General features: G+C 37.6%; 1 protein-coding gene across 1 annotated transcript in view; it reads right to left on the reverse strand.

Moving 5' to 3' along the window:
• The window catches only part of CNBD1 (cyclic nucleotide binding domain containing 1), a 429553-nt gene that overhangs the window by 143121 nt on the left and 267645 nt on the right, over positions 1–18787 (reverse strand). The window contains exons 5-6 of the mRNA XM_055546399.1: positions 12834–12979; positions 1965–2131 (exon numbers count right to left, since the gene is read on the reverse strand). Of these exons, the coding sequence (XP_055402374.1) occupies positions 1965–2131; positions 12834–12979 (313 nt within the window). The remainder of the gene's footprint in view (positions 1–1964; positions 2132–12833; positions 12980–18787) is intronic.

An 18787-nucleotide genomic window follows, 5' to 3' on the forward strand; every position in this document is an offset into this window, starting at 1 on the left:
AGGATGAGATGGCTGGATAGCATCACTGACTCGATGGACGTGAGTCTGAGTGAACTGCAGGAGTTGGTGATGGACAGGGAGGCCTGGCGTGCTGCAGTTCATGGGGTCACAAAGAGTCGGACATGACTGAGCAACTGAACTGAACTGAACTGAAGGAGATCAAACAAGTCAATTCTAAAGAAAATCAACCCTGGATGGTCATTGGAAGGAGTGATGCTGCAGCTGAAGCTCCAATACTTTGGGACCTGGTGCAAAGAGCTGACTCATTTGAAAAGACCCTGATGCTGGGAAAGATTGAAGGCAGGGGGAGAACGGGGTGACAGAGAATGAGATGGCTGGGATGGCACCATCAACTCAATGGACATGACTGTGAGCAAACTCTTGGAAATAATGAAGGATAGGGAAGCCTGGCGTGCTGCAGTTTATGGGGTCGAAATAGTTGGACATGACTGAATGACTGAAAAACAATACAGTAGGTGGCCACTGAGTGGTGAGTTCATTCTTTTCCATTCCAATCAAGATAGAAGGTCAGAAGCATTACTCATTCATCTGTGATCAACAACAATTTATACTTCTATGTTTTTGCCTCATTTTTTCTTTTGGGTTCCAAAGTCATTGCAGCTGGTGACCGCAGCCATGAAATTAGAAGACACAATGCTTCTTGGAAGGAAAGCTATGGCAAACCCACACAGCATATTAAAAGCAGAAACATCACTTTGCTGACAAAGTTCCATAAGGTCAAAGCTATGGTTTTACAGCAGTCATGAACGGATGTGAAAGTTGGATCCTAAAGAAGGCTGAGTGCCAAAAAATTGATTCTTTCGAATTGTGGTGTTGGAGAAGACTCTTGAAAGTCCCTTGGACAGCAAAGGAGATCAAACCAGTTAATCCTAAAGGAAAAAAAACCCTGAATATTCATTGAAAGAACTGATTCTGAAGCTTAAGCTCCAATATTCTTCACCACCTGATGTGAAGAGTTGACTCATTGGGAAAGACCTTGATGCTGGGAAAGACTGAAGGCAAAAGGATAAGGAGGCAGCTGAAAATGAAATGGTTGGATAACATCACTGATTCAATGGATGTGAACTTGGGCAAACTCTGGGAGATAGTGAAGGATGGGGAGGACTGTTGTGATGCAGTCTATGATGTTGCAACAAGTTGGACATGACTTAATGACTGAAAAAAAAAAGTTAATATTTTATCCATGTCTGTCTTTATTGTCTTTATCCATGCTTATCCTTCTTGAATCTGAGAATATTCTAGGTCTTCCTGACTTCAATCCATAGTGCTAAATCATTTGATTTTAATTAGTTTCTTTGGCTATTTACTCCTCTGAGCATCTTGATCAGCCTACATCCAAAACTGGCTTTTAGAGCTGCAATTCTAGTTGAACCAGTGCTGACCCTCATGTTGGGTATCCAGGTATCCAGAAAGATACTAATCTTTATTTGAGCCAGTTGATAGTCTTCAAACATTGCATAAAAACAAAGTGTTTTCTTCAATTGAGACTTTCTGATTTTAATAGAATCAACCCTTTGATTACCTTATCATTGCTCTTGAGATAGGTAGCACAAGCACAGACTGTTAATTTTATTTAAAAGACCCTTCATGTTCTGTCCTCTGTGTTCCCTTTCTTAAATCCCTCCCTCCCTCTTATCTCAAAACGGCCCTCCTTCTTCATTTAGTGATCCAACGACAATGGCTTTGTCTCAGTAATCAAATGCACCACTAAACACCAGTCAGCGGGCAGGATGTTGGGGAAGGCATCCCACATTAATTTTTTTAAAACACATCTCCAGTTGTGATGATAATATAATTTTTATTTTTAAGTTATATTAGCTTTAATAGTTCAGGTAACACTGGACATATGTAAATTTAAATATCTGGAAGACATAAAGTTTATAACAATGATACATCATTGCTTATTGAAGGAGCAAATATTCATTTCTTACCATGGGACCAACTCCAGTCAATAGAGGGTTTCTGAACTCTTCACTGAAATCAAAGCTGTGAAAACTCTGAGGTGTGAAAGAGGTTGTAGAGTCATGTTCTTCAATAAGATTTTTATATATTTGTGTTTGAGGTCGGGCTAGGCCTTTCAGTATTATATAAAATCCATCATTTCCAATCACTGAAAGAAAACAAAACCAAACAAGATACACTATAGACCTTATTTCAAAGGTGCTTTGATGTATATGTGTCTGCAATACATATTACAATTGCTTCCCTTTTAGCAGATTTCTTTTTATTTATTCATTGACAGTGACTTTAATGTAGCAGTTAGGCATCACAAAAATTTAAACAAATAGCAAAAATAACAAAGATATCTACACTTAGAGTACTATTTGCTGACAGCTATTTAGAGTAATCAATCCCCTTATGGAACGGATACATTCTAGGAAAGAATCGTGGTGACGTACCAAGATTAATAGGTTTAAGACAAAATGAGGAGAGAAATACCAGAAAAGCCCTTGAACTTTTTAAAATGTTTCTGTCCCGTTCAAAAATGCCATTCTTTTTGTTTTATATAAGTAGCAGTTATTCACTAATAATTTTCATTTATCTTTGCTCTAGACAGGATGGATGACTCGTAGAACTAAGTAAAGAATATACTATGAAAAGAGAAATGGATCATTACTAGGAAAAAGCTTTGGTTTTTTTTCAGTCTTTCTTCTATTCCATTTTCTAACTCTCTACAATCTGTCATCCAGCCCACTACCTAAAGTTCAAATAGATGCCTGAAGGTCGGAAGGCACATTCACTCGTGAAGGTTTTGAACGAAACACAGATCAGTTTTAGTTTTTCTGAAGCCCGTCACTTTGGAGAAGCACATCCTGGGAACTGGATGACGTCGCTCCTTTTCTCTGTCATTTACATTACATGGCTCCAAAGGAGTACAGTATTCAAGTGTGGTGCTTTGCTTACCATTTGCTTATTAACTTGTAAATAAAACCTTTACAAGTTGATTTTAATGGATACCTGCATTTCTTTCTTTTTATGCCCTATGACATGTCACCTGCTTGCCTTCTTTGCTTTTGTCTAAACTGAGTCCTTAATGGAGGGGATCTTTTGTACACCATCTGTACACCAGTTCAGTTCACTTCAGTTTCTCAGTCATGTTGGACTCTTTGCAACCCCATGAACCGCAGCATGCCAGGCCTCCCTGTCCATCACTAACTGCTGGAGTCTACCCAAACCCATGTCCATTGAGTTAGTGATGCCATCCAACCATCTCATCCTCTGTCATCCCCTTCTCCTCCTGCCCTCAGTCTTTCCCAGCATCAGGGTCTTTTCCAATGAGACAGCTCTTCCCATCAGGTGGCCAAAGTATTGGAGCTTCAGCTTCAACATCAGTCCTTCCCATGAACACCCAGGACTGATCCCCTTTAGGATGGACTGGTTGGATCTCCTTGCAGTCCAAGGGACTCACAAGAGTCCTCTCCAACAACACAGTTCAAAAGCATCAATTCTTCGGTGCTCAGCTTTCTTTATAGTCCAACTCTCACATGCATACATGACCACAGGAAAAACCATAGCCTTGACTAGATGGACCTTTGTTAGCAAAGTAATGTCTCTGCTTTTTAATATGCTATCTCGGTTGGTCATAACTTTTCTTCCAAGGAATATACATCTTTTAATTTCATGGCTGCAATCACCATCTGCAGTGATTTTGGAGCCCAGAAAAATAAAGTCAGCCACCATTTCCACTGTTTCCCCATCTATTTGTCATGAAATGATGGGACTGGATGCCATGATCTTAGTTTTCTGAATGTTGAGCTTTAAGCCATCTGTACATGGTGACTATAAAATAGTGATTTTCTTTAATCTTCATTAAAGCAAACATTGTGTTTCTTTGGATACCTGAGTTTAAAATAAATACTTCCTAGATAGCTCAATATCATTTCTTATTAAACATCTAATCTGTGTGACAAAGGCACTGAAGAAATATTGTTTTAAAAAAATGCTTATATTTTATTTTTAGCTCTGCTGAATCTTTATTGTGGCCCACAGGTTCAACATTCAGAAAACTAAGATCATGGCATCTGGTCCCATCACTTCATGGCAAATAGAAACAGTGGAAACAGTGGCAGACTTTATTTTTTGGGGCTCCAGAATCACTCCAGATGGTGATTGCAGCCATGAAATTAAAATACACTTACTCCTTGGAATAAAATTATAACCAACCTAGACAGCATATTAAAAAGCAGAGACATTACTTTACCAACAAAGGCCCATCTAGTCAAGGCTATGGTTTTTCCAGTGGTCATGTGTGGATGTGAGAGTTAGACTATAAAGAAAGCTGAGTGGCACAGAATTGATGCTTTTGAACTGTGGTGTTGGAGAAGACTCGTGAGAGTCCCTTGGACTGCAAGGAGATCCAACCAGTCCATCCTAGAGGAGATCAGTCCTGGGTGTTCATGGGAAGGACTGATGTTGAAGCTGAAGCTCCAATACTTTGGCCACCTGATGGAAAGAGCTGACTTATTGGAAAAGACCTTGATGCTTGGAAAGATTGAAGGTGGTAGGAGAAGGGGACAACAGAGGATGAGATGGTTGGATGGCATCACCAACTCAATGGACATGAGTTTGAGTAAACTCCGCGAGTTGGTGATGGACAGGGAGGCCTGGTGTGCTGCAGTCCATGGGGTCGCAAAGAGTCAAACACAACTGAATGACTGAACTGAACTGAACAGGTTCTTTGTTGCAGTGAATTCTCTTGTTGTCGAACATGAGCGCTATGGTGTGTGGGTTTCAGTAGCTGCGGCCTGAGGGTTTCAGCGGTTGCATTAGGTAAGCTTTGTTGTCTTGTGCCATGTGGGATCTTCCTGAAGCAGGGTTCAAACACATGTCCCCTGCATTGGGAGGCAGACTCTTAACCAGTGAACCACCAGGGAAGTCTGAAACATTGTTTTTTAATAGCTTTCATGTGGGCTGTAGGTTCGAAGCACTATACTGGATGCTTGGGGCTGGTGCACTGGGACGACCCAGAGGGATGGAATGGGGAGGGAGGAGGGAGGAGGGTTCAGGATGGGGAACACATGTATACCTGTGGCGGATTCATTTTGATATTTGGCAAAACTAATACAGTTATATAAAGTTTAAAAATAAAATAAAATTAAAAAAAAAAAGAAAAAACACCTTGCATTTCCCAGAGATGCTGACTTGCGTGGTCACATGATCATTCTGATTAATAAAACATTGAGAGGATTTTTGCTTTCCAAATATTCACACCACACCTTTTTCCCTGCTAGAATGGGTGTAGGATATTTGAGCTGAGGAAAATGCGAGGAGAATCTCAGAGGCCTCACCTCACTTCTTTAAGCTCCTGTCCTGTGACTTCTCATTATGTAACATAAATACAAATAAACCTGAAAAATGTTAGAAACTAATGTCCTCTAGTTCTTTGTTACTCACAGCTGAACACAATTTCTGTGTGAATATTGTTGGAATTTCACTGAATTCTATTCACAAAACATGTTCACCTTACTGATGAATGTCAGTCTTCAGTCCTCTGGAAGAAATTTTCCCTTTCCTTCATCCTTGGCCCAGTGACAGTGAATCTAACTAAATAAATTCTGCTTGAAATGTATTAATTTTTATATTTACATTTAAAAAATATTTATGATATTAAGGAGGCCTTAAGAGTTTAAGCAATCTAAGGAATTTGGTTGTGTCTTACTCTTTGTAACCCCATGGTCTGTAGTCCACCAGGCTCCTCTGTCCATGGGATTCTCCAGGCAAGAATACTGTAGTGGGTTGCCATTTCCTCCTCCAGGGAATCTTCCTGACTCAGGGATCACTCAGGTCTCCTGCATTACAGGCAAATTCTTTACCATCTGAGCCACCAGGGAAGCCCAACTAAGGAGTTTAAGTAATACAGGGACTTTGAGATCCATGGAAAATATTTTTGGTCAGAAAATATCTCATCAGTACCCAAATTATACTTATTTAAAAAGCAGTCAAACAAAGCCATTGTGGAAGCTGCTAACTCCATTTATATAAAAGATGATAGCTGTATTTGAAATGGCAAAGAGGAGCTCTATTTTAAAAGAAAATATTTTATTAATATTAGGTATAATTTTCTCTTTTTTATTGAGATATAGCTGATGTTCAATATTATGTAAGTTTCAGATATACAACATAGTGACTCATTCTTTAAAGGTTATATTCCATTTCTATTTACTATAAAATATGGCTATATTCCAGGAGAAGAAAATGGCAAACCACTCCAGTCCTCTTGCCTGGAAAATCCCATGGATGGAGGAGCCTGGTGGGCTACAGCCCATGGGGTTGCAGGGGGTTGGACACGACTGAGTGACTTCACTTCACTCACTTCATACTTTACCACTGGAGAAGGAAATGGCAACCCACTCCAGTCCTCTTGCCTGGAGAATCCCGCGGACAGAGGAGCCTGACGGGCCATGCTCCATGGGGTCGCAGAGAGTCGGACACGACTGAAGTGACTGAGCATGCATGGTTATATTTCCATGTATTGTACTGACTATAAATCCTGGCAGTACTGACTATAAATCCTGGCAGTGTATTCATTTTATACAAGGTAATTTGTACTTCTAAATCCTCTACCCCACCTTATCTCACCCCTCTCTTCTTTTTTATCCCCACTGGTAACCACCAGTTTGTTCTCTATATATGTGAACCTGTTTTCTTTTTGTTATAGCCCCTAGTTTGTTTTATTTTTTAGATTTTACATATAGGTGATATCATATAACTGTCTTTCCAACTCTGACTTATTTCACTCAACATAATAACTTCTAAGTCTATCCATGTTGCTACAAATGGCAAAATATTATTTTTAGGGCTGAATAGTATTCAATCTTATTTCTTCATCCTTCTGTAGATGGACACTTGTGTTCCTTCCATATCTTGGCAGTTGTAAATAATGTTGCTATAAATACTGGGTGCATGTTCAAATTCGTGTTTTTGGTTTCTTTGGATGAATACCCAGAAATGGGACTGCAGGGTCTTATACTAGTATTTTGAGAAACCTCCACTGCTTTCCACAGTGGCTGCACCATTTTGCATTCTTACTAACAGCTTACAGAGGTTTCCTTTTCTCCACATCCTTGCCAACATTTGTCATTTCTGGTCTTCGATGATAGCCATTCCAACAGCTGTAACATAGTGTTCCACTTTGGTTTTAATTTGCATTCCCCTGACACTAAGATGGAGCATCTTTTCCTGTGCTTGTTGACCATTTGTATGTATTCTTTGAAAAATATCTATTCAGCTCATTTTTAATTGAGTTGATTATGTTTTTGATGTTGAGTTGTATGAGTTATTTAAATATTTTGGATATTAACTCCATTTATATAAAAATCACATTACTTGCAAAAAAATTTTCCCATTAAATAAGTTGTCTTTTTGTCAATGGTTTCCTCTTCTGTGCAAAAGCTTTTACATTTAATTGGGTTCCATTTGTTTATATCTACTTTTATTTCCTCTGCTTTAGGAAATACACTCAAAAAATATTGCTACAATTAATATCAAAGACTGTTTGGTTTATGTTCTCTTCTAGGAGTTTTATGGTTTCCAGTCTTACCTTTAGGTCTTTAGGTAGATACCATTTTAAATGATTTACTACATAGTGATAATTTTTTCTTTTCAAAAAAAGATACTATAGATGGGTCAAGTACTGGTTTAGGAGGTTTGTATTTAGTCCCATTTTTGCATCCATTATGTATTCTTGGGAGAATCATGTATTTCTAAGTTCAATTTCCAATTCAGAAATCATCATGCTAAGTGAAATTATCTACATATATTATATTTTTTTATTTTTCCAATATTCAGTGAAATATATTTTTATGTTGCTGAATTTACTATTCAAGTTTAAATAAATTAGAATTTCAAAACTATATAAATAACCAAATTTTACCAATAAAAAGATTACTTAAAAAAATTTTGGATAGCTTTAATAAACTTTTAGAAATACAGATGAAAAAGACTTACCTAATTACAATAGTTAAATTAGTCAACAATACTTAAAACCCCATATTAAATCTCCAGAAACTTTTTTCAATGTTTCTCTGCACTTCAGGGTTCCAGTTTCATTCCTACCTTCCTCTCACCCAAGAGGATTCCCAGGCAGTATTGCAGTAGAGATCCACCTGCCAACGCAGGAGACATGAGAGACGCAGGTTAGGGCCCTGGGTTGGGCAGATCCCCTAGAGAAGGAAATGGCAACCCACTGCATTATTCTTGCCTGGAAAATTCCACGGACAGAGGAACCGGGCGGGCTATAGTCCATTGGATCTCAAAGAGTCGTATATAACGAAGCACACATGCACGCCCTCTCCAAGAGACATTTGTGAGGTTTTGAGAAAATTAACGTAACTTTCATGGATGAATCTTTATGACCCACAGAGAACACCTTAGTTGCAGCGAAAGCACATGTGCACTTTAGAATCAATATACATTCTTCAAGGCCTCGTTTGCCTTTAAGAGAGCCATAGTCTTTACGGTAAGGTTAAATATTTTATTACTTCTATTGTAAGAGCATATTGTTTGAATTATGGTCAATTTATATATGGGGAAGGTGCCCATTAAATTTTTCATGAGATGTAACTACTATGTTTTTATATGCTGTGAGAAATTTAAGCCACCACAGAAAATAAAGTCTATGCACGCTAAGATTTGTTTAAGGTTTAGTAATCTAAACATATTTTTCAGCATTAAAAATAAATACAATATTTTAAAATGAGGGGCTATGGAGTTTTTGAGATATAACCTCATAGAAAGTAAGACTAAAGAAAGAAAGAAATAGCAGAGAAGTAACATTGAGATTTAATGGACTTCAAGTAAAGAAAAGGGCAAAATTGACATATATAGAGAGAGAGAGACAAAAATCCTTATATCAATAATTTCATAGCAATGTTGCAATGTTCATTTAAAGGTAGATATTAATAAAACTTTTATCTATGATCCAATTCCATATTAGCCATTAAATTGGATTCTCTTCTAAGCTAATTTTCTTAGCTTTCTGAACTTTAGTTTGCCAGTCTTAAAAATGCCCTCTGCCCGGGCCATAAAATGAGATCCAGTGGGAAACTCTTGGGATTGATTAAATTAAGTAAACTATATCTATATAGCATATAGAGTTTACCATATGTACTATATATATATAAAGTATTTTATTATAGTAGCATAAATAATCTTTATATATAATGATCATCATATAGTACTCATGTTTTTAGTACCATTTTCACCTAAGCTAGAAATATGTATGTGTATTATTCAGTATTTGAAATCAAGAAATTGCTGCTCTTGTTAATATTTTATTGTTTAAGAAAACAATTCATGAGAGGCTAAGTGAGTAGGAAGCTGCCTTAAATGACGAAACTCTAAAAAATCCTATGATCAGAAAGAGACCAGAAGGTGCGAACAGCTGTGCAGAATTACAAGAAAGAAACCAAAGCCTTAGCAGCAGATTGAAAGTCAGCAGCCTGGTGACGAGAGGTTACTAGGGGGAATACTTTAAATAACAGCAGAGGAAGGGAAGTGCACACATGAATAAAGAAAAAGGGAAAAGAAAGACACCTGATTGGACCTGTTTTGTTTTGTTTTTTAGAGTTGGATGAACAAAGAGATTTACAAAGGTCAGATATTTAATGAGTTGACTGCTTTGGTAGTGAAACACAAATGAGTTGCCAGAATTAGATGTCTTAAAAACTCAAGATAAGGGTTGTGGCACATGTAGGTGTAAACACAGATAATAAAATGTCTGATGTGCTTAAAAATATGCACTATTGAAATGAATTGCAAAGTCTTACTTAACATAAATCTTCACATTTTAAAGTTGGTCTTTGTTAAGTAATGAAAGTTCATATTTTATCGGTTTCACACAAGTCATTATAATACCTGGAGAATACAATATTTGCTTCTAATTTTAGTTTTAAAACCTTTTATAAAAAACTAAGAGGTACTTACAAACACTAGCACATAAATATACATTCATTGTGGAGAATTCAACACAAAATATATGTGGAATTTTTTTTTTCTTATGTTGGCAATTTGGTCTCTGATTCCTCTGCCTTTTCAAAATCAGCTTGAATGTCAGGAAGTTCTCGGTTCATGGACTGTTGAAGCCTGGCTTGAAGGATTTTGAGCATTACTTTGCTAGTGTGTGAAATGAGCACAACTGCACAGGAGTATGAAGGTTCTTTGGCATTGCCTTCCTTTAGGACTGGAATGAAAACTGACCTTTTCCAGTCCTGTGGCTATTGATGATTTCAAAATTTTCTGGCATATTGAGTGAAGCAACATCTTCTTTTACAGCATCATCTTTTAGGATTTGAAATAGCTCAGCTGGAATTCTATCATCTCTACTAGTTTTATTCATAGTAGTACTTCCTAAGGTCCACTTGACTTTACACTCCAGGGTGTCTGGCTCTAGGTGAGTGATCACACCATCATGGATATCCATGCCATTAAGACCTTTTTTCTACAATTCTGTGTATCTTTGCCACCTCTTCTTAATTATATCTGTTTCTGTTAGGTCCTTGCCATTTCTACCCTTTATTGTGCCCATCTGTATATGAAGTTTTCCCTTGGTATCTCTAATTTTCTTGAAGAGATCTCTAGTCTTTCCCATTCTATCATTTTCTTCTTTCTTTTCATAGTTCATCTAGAAAGGCTTTCTTTTCTCTCCTTGCTGTTCTCCAGAACTCTGCATCAGTTGGGCATTTCTTTTCCTTTTTCCTCTGCCTTTTACTTCCCTTCTTTTCTCAGCTATTTGTATGGCCTCCTCAGACAGCCATTTTGCCTTCTTGGATTTCTTTTTCTCTTGAATGGTTGTGGTCACTGCCTCCTTTACAACGTTGCAAACCTCCGTCCATTGTTCTTCAGGTACTCTGTCCATCAGATCTAATCACTTAAATCTATGTGTCACTTCTATTGTATAATCATAAGGGATTTGATTTAGGTCCTACCTGAATGGCCCAGTGGTTTTCCATACTTTCTTCAACTTATGTCTGAAAGTTGCACTAAGGATCTCATGATCTGAGTCACAGTCAGCTCCAAGTCTTGTTTTGGCTGACTTTATACAGTTTCTTGGAGAAGGCAATGGCACCCCACTCCAGTCTTGCCTGGAAAATCCCATGGATGGAGGAGCCTGGTGGGCTGCAGTCCATGGGTTTGCTAAGAGTCAGACATGACTGAGCGACTTCACTTTCACTTTTCACTTTCATGCATTGGAGAAGGAAATGGCAACCCACTCCAGTGTTCTTGCCTGGAGAATCCCAGGGACGGGGGAGCCTGGTGCGCTGCTGTCTGTGGGGTCGCACAGAGTCGGACACGACTGAAGTGACTTAGCTGCATACAGTTTCTCCATCTTTGTCTGCAAAGGATATAATCAATCTGATTTCAGTATTGACCATCTGGTGATGCCTATATGTAGAGTTGTCTCTTGTGTTGTTGGAAGAGGGTGTTTGCTATGACCAGTGTGTTCTCTTGACAAAATTGTTAGCCTTTGCCCTGCTTCATTTTGTACGCAAAGCAGGTGTCAAACTCACCTGTTATTCCAGGTATCTCTTGACTTCCTACTTTTGCATCCCTATGAAGAAAAGAACATTTTGTGTGTGTGTGTGTGTGAGTTCTAAAAGTTCTTGTAGATCTTTATAGACTTCTTCCGCATGAGTCGTTGGGGCATAGATTTGGATTACTGTGATATAGAGTGGTTACCTTGGAATCAAACTGACATCATTCTGTCGCTTTTGAGATTACACCCATGTACTGCATTTTGGACTCTTCTGTTGACTATGAGGTTTACTCCATTCCTTCTAAGGGATGCTTTCCCCTAGTAGATATGATAGTCATGTGAATTAAATTCGCCCATTCCCATCCATTTTAGTTCACTGATTCCTAAAATGTCAATGTTCACCCTTGCCATCTCCTGTTTGACCACATCCAGTTTACCTTGATTTATTCAACATTGTTCTTTCAGCACTGGAGTTTACTTTCACCACCTGATACATCCACAAGTGGGTGCCATTTCTGCTTTGGATCTGCCTTTTCATTTTTTCTGGATCTATTTCTCTGCTATTCCCCAATAGCATATTGGATACCTACTGACCTGGGAGGCTCATCTTTCAGTGTCATATGTTTTTGCCTTTTCATAATTTTCTAATAGGTATTAAACAAATGCAAAAGAATAATGTTTAAGTCTGTTGGTTTAGGTGTGTGTGTGTGACTCTGTGTGTGTGTTTATTTGTATGCCACCACCCCAAAATATTAACATATAAAATGCTTCTATTAATGCATCCATCATATCCCTGATCAAGGCACTAGAAATTAAAATGGGAAACTTAACTAAAATTTGTCTGAAGTTTTTTTTTTTTTTCCCCTCAATATCTGGGTCAGTCAAATAAGTACTTTGACTTATCTGACAAATAAGTACTGTCTTAACTATGAAAATCAATGCTAGATTGTTATTGAATGTGTGTGTCAATGATTGGTTTTCAAAGTGTGGTTCCCAGACTAGCAGAACCCCCTGGAATGTTATTGGAAATGCAAATTAAGCTTCATCCTAAATCTACTGAATCAGAAACCTTAGGTGCTAAGCACAGCAACACATCTCAGTGAGTCCTGAGGGATTCTGATACATGTTCAAAAGGGAGAAATACCACTGTAGACCTTTAAAATCTAATTACCAAAATGTGAAGTGTTATTTGTTTCACTACGTATATCTTTACAAATGATATACATCCAAACAGTGCACTCTAGCATGTCAAGTGAAATTAAGATTACTATGACAGAAAACTCAAAATAGTGATACACGTTTTGTCTTGCCAAATTTTCCTCCAGATTATTCCGTTTACCTGTGCTGCCTTTTATCCAGGTTTCAGAAATGACATTCTTACTAAGTATTTTCAGATGCTCATCAAGTAGTTGAGAGGTTAAATCTGGAATCATTTTCAGCATCTTCCACACAACATTGTGTTCAGATGGAGTCCTATGAATGGGCCTTAAAATAAAAAAGGTTGCATATTAAGAGACTATAGCATAAGTACAAAGAAACAGACCAAAAACTCCTTGATTTTTGAGTTTCCAAATTTGTTTATTCTTGTTTTTAAAATGATTGTTCAAGAATAAGTGATACTGTTCTCTTGTGTCTTAATAATCTTTAAAATGTGTTCTTTCAAGATAAAGATGCACCTCCATGAAGCTTTAAACTATAGGGTATTAAATAGTGCATTTACCTATTTAATAGAAAACTCAATGCTTCAGTTTTAAGATTATATCTCTCATTACTAGTCATTATAATAATACCTTTTTAGACAGTAAAATGATTGATGTTTTAGCTATTCTTTATTTTTAAAATACTATTACAGTCACAGCAAATGAATCTGTAATTTAACATTTGAGAATATAAATGTTAAGTTGAAAGATGCATGTGTAATTTTAAATAAAACACAGTTATCCTATGATAGATGATATTTATTTACTTTTCATTCAGTTCAGTTGCTCAGTCATGTCCAACTCTTTCCAACCCCATGGACTGCTGCACTCCAGGCTCCTTGTCCTTTATTATCTCCCTGAGTTTGCTCAGATTCACATCCCTTGAGTCAATGATACCATCCAACCATTTCCTCCTCTGTCGTCCCCTTCTCCTCTTGCCTTCAATCTTTCCCAGCATCAGGGTCTTTTCAGATGAGTCAGTTCTTTGCATCAAGTGGTCAAAGTATTGGAGCTTCAGCTTCAGCATGAGTCCTTCCAACACTCAGGACTGATTTCCTTTAGGATTGACTGGTTGGATCTCCTTGCTGTCCGAGGGGCTCTCAAGAGTCTTCTCCAACACCACCATTCAAAAGCATCAATTCTTCAGCACTCAGCTTTCTTTATAGTCCAGCTGTCACATCCATACAGGACTACTGGAAAAACCACAGCTTTGACTATACGGACCTTTGTCAGTAAAGTAATGTCTCTGCTTTTTAATATGCTGTCTAGATTGGTCATAGCTTTTCTTTCAAGGAGCAAACATCGTTTAATTTCATGGCTGAAGCCACCACCTGGAGTGATTTTGGAGCCAAAGAAAATAGTCTGTCACTGTTTCCATTGTTTCCCCATCTCTTTGCCATGAAGTGATGGGACCGGATGCCATGATCTTAGCTTTCTGAATGTTGAGTTTTAAGCCAACTTTTTCACTCTCCTCTTTCAGTTTCATCAAGAGTCTCTTTAGTTCTTCTTCACTTTCTGCCATAAGGATGGTGTCATCTGCATATCTGAGCTTATCGATAGTTCTCCTGGCAATCTTGATTCCAGTTTGTGCTTCTTCCAGCCCACTGTTTCTCATGATGTACTCTGCAGAGAAGTTAAATAAGCAGGGAGACAACATGCAGCCTTGACGTACTCCTTTACCAATTTTGAACCAGTCTGTTGTTCCATGTCCAGTTCTAACTGTTGCTTCTTGATCTATATACAGATTTCTCAGGAGGGAAGTAAGGTGGTCTGGTATTCCCATGTCTTTAAGAAATATTCCTAAGAAATAGTTTTGAGTAAACTAGCACCACATTTAACATCATTTAAAACTGTGTAATTCAAATGCAATAATAAAGAACTATTATTCAGACATGGCATGATATTATAACCAAATCCTGAAGTAAATGTCATTGATTAGCAATGAAACAGAGGATGAAAAGGAAATAATATCACAGATTTTAAAAACAGACATATGTTTTTAGTGTTAAAACATTTGATATGGTCATTGCCTGCAATAACTTGAAAGATAGACAAAGTGCCTAGGAAACCTGTAGCTTCTCTGATAATAGTTGGGCAAAGCCAGAAAGTTACTGGGTTTTGTTTGCTCAGAGTTAGTTATATTATAATTCATGCAGCCATGAATTATTACCTGGGTAAAACTGACCAGTTATCAAGCTAAATGAAAAGGATTAGAGAAGATTCAGAAATGAATCATGTTGTTAGATATATATATATATAATAGGCACATCTACCAATATGGATGAGTAGCCTAACATTTTTCATCAAATTGGAAATATTTGGCTATTCTCTCTTCAAATATTCTCTCTCTTTTATTTGTTCTCTCCCTCTGGGATTCTCATTGTGTTGATTCTGGTATACTTGGTGATGTCCACAGGTCTCTGAGGCTCTGTTCATCCTTTTCATTCTTATTTTTTCTGTTCTTCTGACTGGATCATCGTAATATATACATCTTCTTGAAGTTTATCAAACTTTTCTTCTGCCAGAGCTAATCTATTGTTGAACCCTTATAGTGAAGTTTTTATTTGTTACTGTACTTTTAAACTCCATAATCTCTATTTGTATCTTTTTTGTAATTTCTTTTAGTGATATTTATCTATGTGGTGAGACATTATTATTCTCATGAGTGGGTGAAAGTGTTAGTCACTCAGTCATGTCCAACTCTTCACAATCCCTTGAACTGTAGCCTGCCAGACTCCTCTGTCCACGGAATCCTCCAAGAAAAATACTGGAGTGAGTTGCGATCTCCTCCTCCTCCAGGGAGTCTTCCCAACCCAGGGAATGAATCTGGGTCTCCTGAATTGCAGGCGGATCCTTTAATGTCTAAGCCACCAGGGTGTATGCCCTACGTGTGTGTCCGTGCTTAATCGCTCAGTCATTTCTGATTCCTTGCATCCCCATGGACTGCAGCCCGCCAGGCTCCTCTGTCCATGGGACTCTCCAGGCAAGAATACTGTAGTGGGTTTCCATGCCCTCCTCCAGGGGATCTTCCCAACCCAGGAATTGAACCCAGGTCTCCTGTACTGCAGGCGAATTCCTTACCATCAGAGCCATAGTGTGCAGCTAACTCTCTGTTCATTTCACTTATTCATCTAATACTTGTTTGGAGATTTTCTTAAATGCCTGAACTATTAAGTCACCCAACTTTTGCCAGTGGGGAGGCTGTTTTCACGTTCTACTTTAATTCATTAGATACAGGTTCCTTTATTTCTTTGAACCTCTTCCTAATGGTAGATTTAAAATCTTTGTCTACTAAGTCTAACATTTGAATCGTGTAAGGGCATTGTTTGTTCTTGGCTGCTTTTTTGCCTACAAATGGGAGACACTTGTTATCTCTTTGCATGTCTTATAATTTTTGTTTAAAATTGAATGGTTTGGATAATGTAGCAAATCTGGAAATAACTTTTCCCCTCCTTCCCAGGGCCAAATAACAGCAAAACCCTATAAATATGGCTTTTCCAGGACACTGCTAGACAAATCACAGTGTAGCAGTAATCTGGGAGTGGGTTTTTAAGGTGCTTCTGAACAATCTGTCCTCCCAGAAGTTGCAAGGCTGCCAGTTTTCAAGACCATCACAGAATTGGAGATAGAAGGATTAAAATAAGTCAAGATAAAAAGCTACAAACTCTGCTGTTTGTCTTGAATAAATGCTCCTCATTTTGTTGCATGCATTTGATTAATTTCAGAGTTCTGAAAAAAAATTTTATTTTGATAGTCTTTTCCAGTATTTCATTGCTTGTATAGAGGAGCAGATATATGGAGGTCCTCATTTTGCCTTTCTAGGAGACATATACTCCGTGCTGAACCTTAAATTCTCTGATTGATAGCAACACCCCTAATTTCCTCCCACAGCACAGAGTCAGCATAGATTTCACGCACTTAATGACAAGCAGTAGGAAGTGCATGTGGTCCTTGTGGGTGGGACAATCAAAAACATTTGTAAAATAATATTACTAACAGAAGGCATTAAAAGAAATAAAGTTTAAAAGTCTGGAAGTCATCCCAAAATTATAACTATTAGTTTGATTAAAAAAAAAAAGAATGGGCTTATAATTTACATATTCTGACTGAAAATGAAAACCATTTCTTTTCTCCAACTAACATAATCTTACTCTGGAAATCCTATTCCTGATAAATAGGATTTATATATTCCTACTTTTCAGTTTAATTCTGTCTTTCCTACCCAAGCACTCAAGAATTTTCAAATATTTGTAATGTCGTGCTTGGAAAATGAGAAAACAAGAGAGGGGCTGCAAGTCACCTAAGGCTCTGATTACCGCCGCGCCTGCCTCGCTTGTGCTGCCCCGTGGGCACCTGTCTTTAGGGTGTCCAAGGCTACACCCTGACAAACGATGAAATCCCCCCAACATTTTTCAGCGCAGTCTAACACACACCCTTGTGTTTACTATCCTCAAAATGTTGGAATAAGATATTCAGTTCTGAAAACCTGACCTTCACTTCCTCTTTCTAAACTGGACTTCTCTTCTCTTTCTACATTTCTCATCTGGTAGGAACTTTTACACACATCATACCCACTCCTTCTTACCACATCTTCCTGATCTACTCTGAATGTAGAAAACTTTCAGTGAAAGAAACCAGATGAACAAAACGCAGACATTCATATATTGAGAGATGCTTCAAAATCTATAGTGTTCAAACTAGTGCCACTAAATAGGGAGTTGTTTAATACTGCCATTCTTATCATTATCATCGTTATAAATTATCAGGCCACTTGCAGTGGTGTTAAAAAAAGGTTATTCCCTTTGCATGTTAATTTACTCATCTTTATTTCTAGCCCCAATTCCAGCTGGTGACAAAAAGCAACATCTTAATATACTCCAAGTATTTCAGGCATTGCAGTTGTAAGCAAAATAATGATGTGACTTCTCTTCCATGCCTTGCTCTCCTGGTGATCATCTCAAACTTAGGAGCTTAGAAAGAGCCATGATAAGTAGGCCTGTGGCTTCTGATCACCAGCACCTGCATGCACTGGCATCTGCTGAATTCTGTTATGTGTAGCCATTGGCATTCATACTAGCATTCCCTGAACCTCTATTTGTTTTGAGTTATAGGGACACGTGACCTATACTGTGTAAAACTCTTGTTAACCTGTTGACTTTTTCACTCTCCACTAATTCATCATACTTCGTGCTGGTGAGAAGAGAGTTTGATCATTTTAGAAAACCTATCTGTGGCTGTGGGAAAGTAGTTAGTGTTCTCTTATGGTCTCTATACTCCTAACACGAATTTACTTAGATGTGTAGATGAAATGGAGCTTCTGAATTTTTTTTTCAATTAATCTAGCTTTCCTAATAATCCTCAATTTACTAGGTTGAAGACTAAAATAAACAAATTTCTTGAACTTGTTTCTTATCAATATGACATCTTCTAGTCAGTTTAAATATTGAGACTACACAAAGTTTAACTTCCAACACTGGCAGACTCATGTGGCCTTTTTAAAAAGATTTAGACTCTTTCATAAAAGTGCTTGTCTTCCATTGTTACTCCACTCACAACTCTTCTCCCCAAGAGGGGATTCAAGCATGTAAGAGGATTGACTGGACTCTTGTAGCAGTGGCTAGAAAAGCAGTTAGACTCCATGTGCAGAAAATTTTGTTGAAGAAATATTATAAGTTAAATTAAAAGACACATAAATAGAGCCATTTAACTTGAGTAGGATGCTTGCCAATAAAATTGTAGTAAATCAGAACATGCAGGTGCAAGTAAATGGAGAGAGCAGCGGTGGAAAATGTTATATGAAGCAATATTTAAACTAAAAAAGAGGTTTACTTCCTCAAGGACACATAGTTAAGGATGATCAAAAAGAAATTGAAATACTAAAATATGCTAAGTGAAGAACAAATCATTCTAACACTCAATTACACACATACACATAACAACAACAAAACTTGCAAAATATTTCCTGGAATCAGATTTCAGGAGGAATGCTAATTGCAAGAAAAATGTATTAAGGAAGAGTTGCCAGAAGGCCCATGAAGTTCTCTAAAATTGAAAGTAAACTTCAGAGAGGCTGATTAACTTTTTCTTCTCAGTG

Source organism: Bubalus kerabau, chromosome 14 (genome assembly GCF_029407905.1).
Source record: "Bubalus kerabau isolate K-KA32 ecotype Philippines breed swamp buffalo chromosome 14, PCC_UOA_SB_1v2, whole genome shotgun sequence".
NCBI lineage: Eukaryota > Metazoa > Chordata > Mammalia > Artiodactyla > Bovidae > Bubalus > Bubalus kerabau.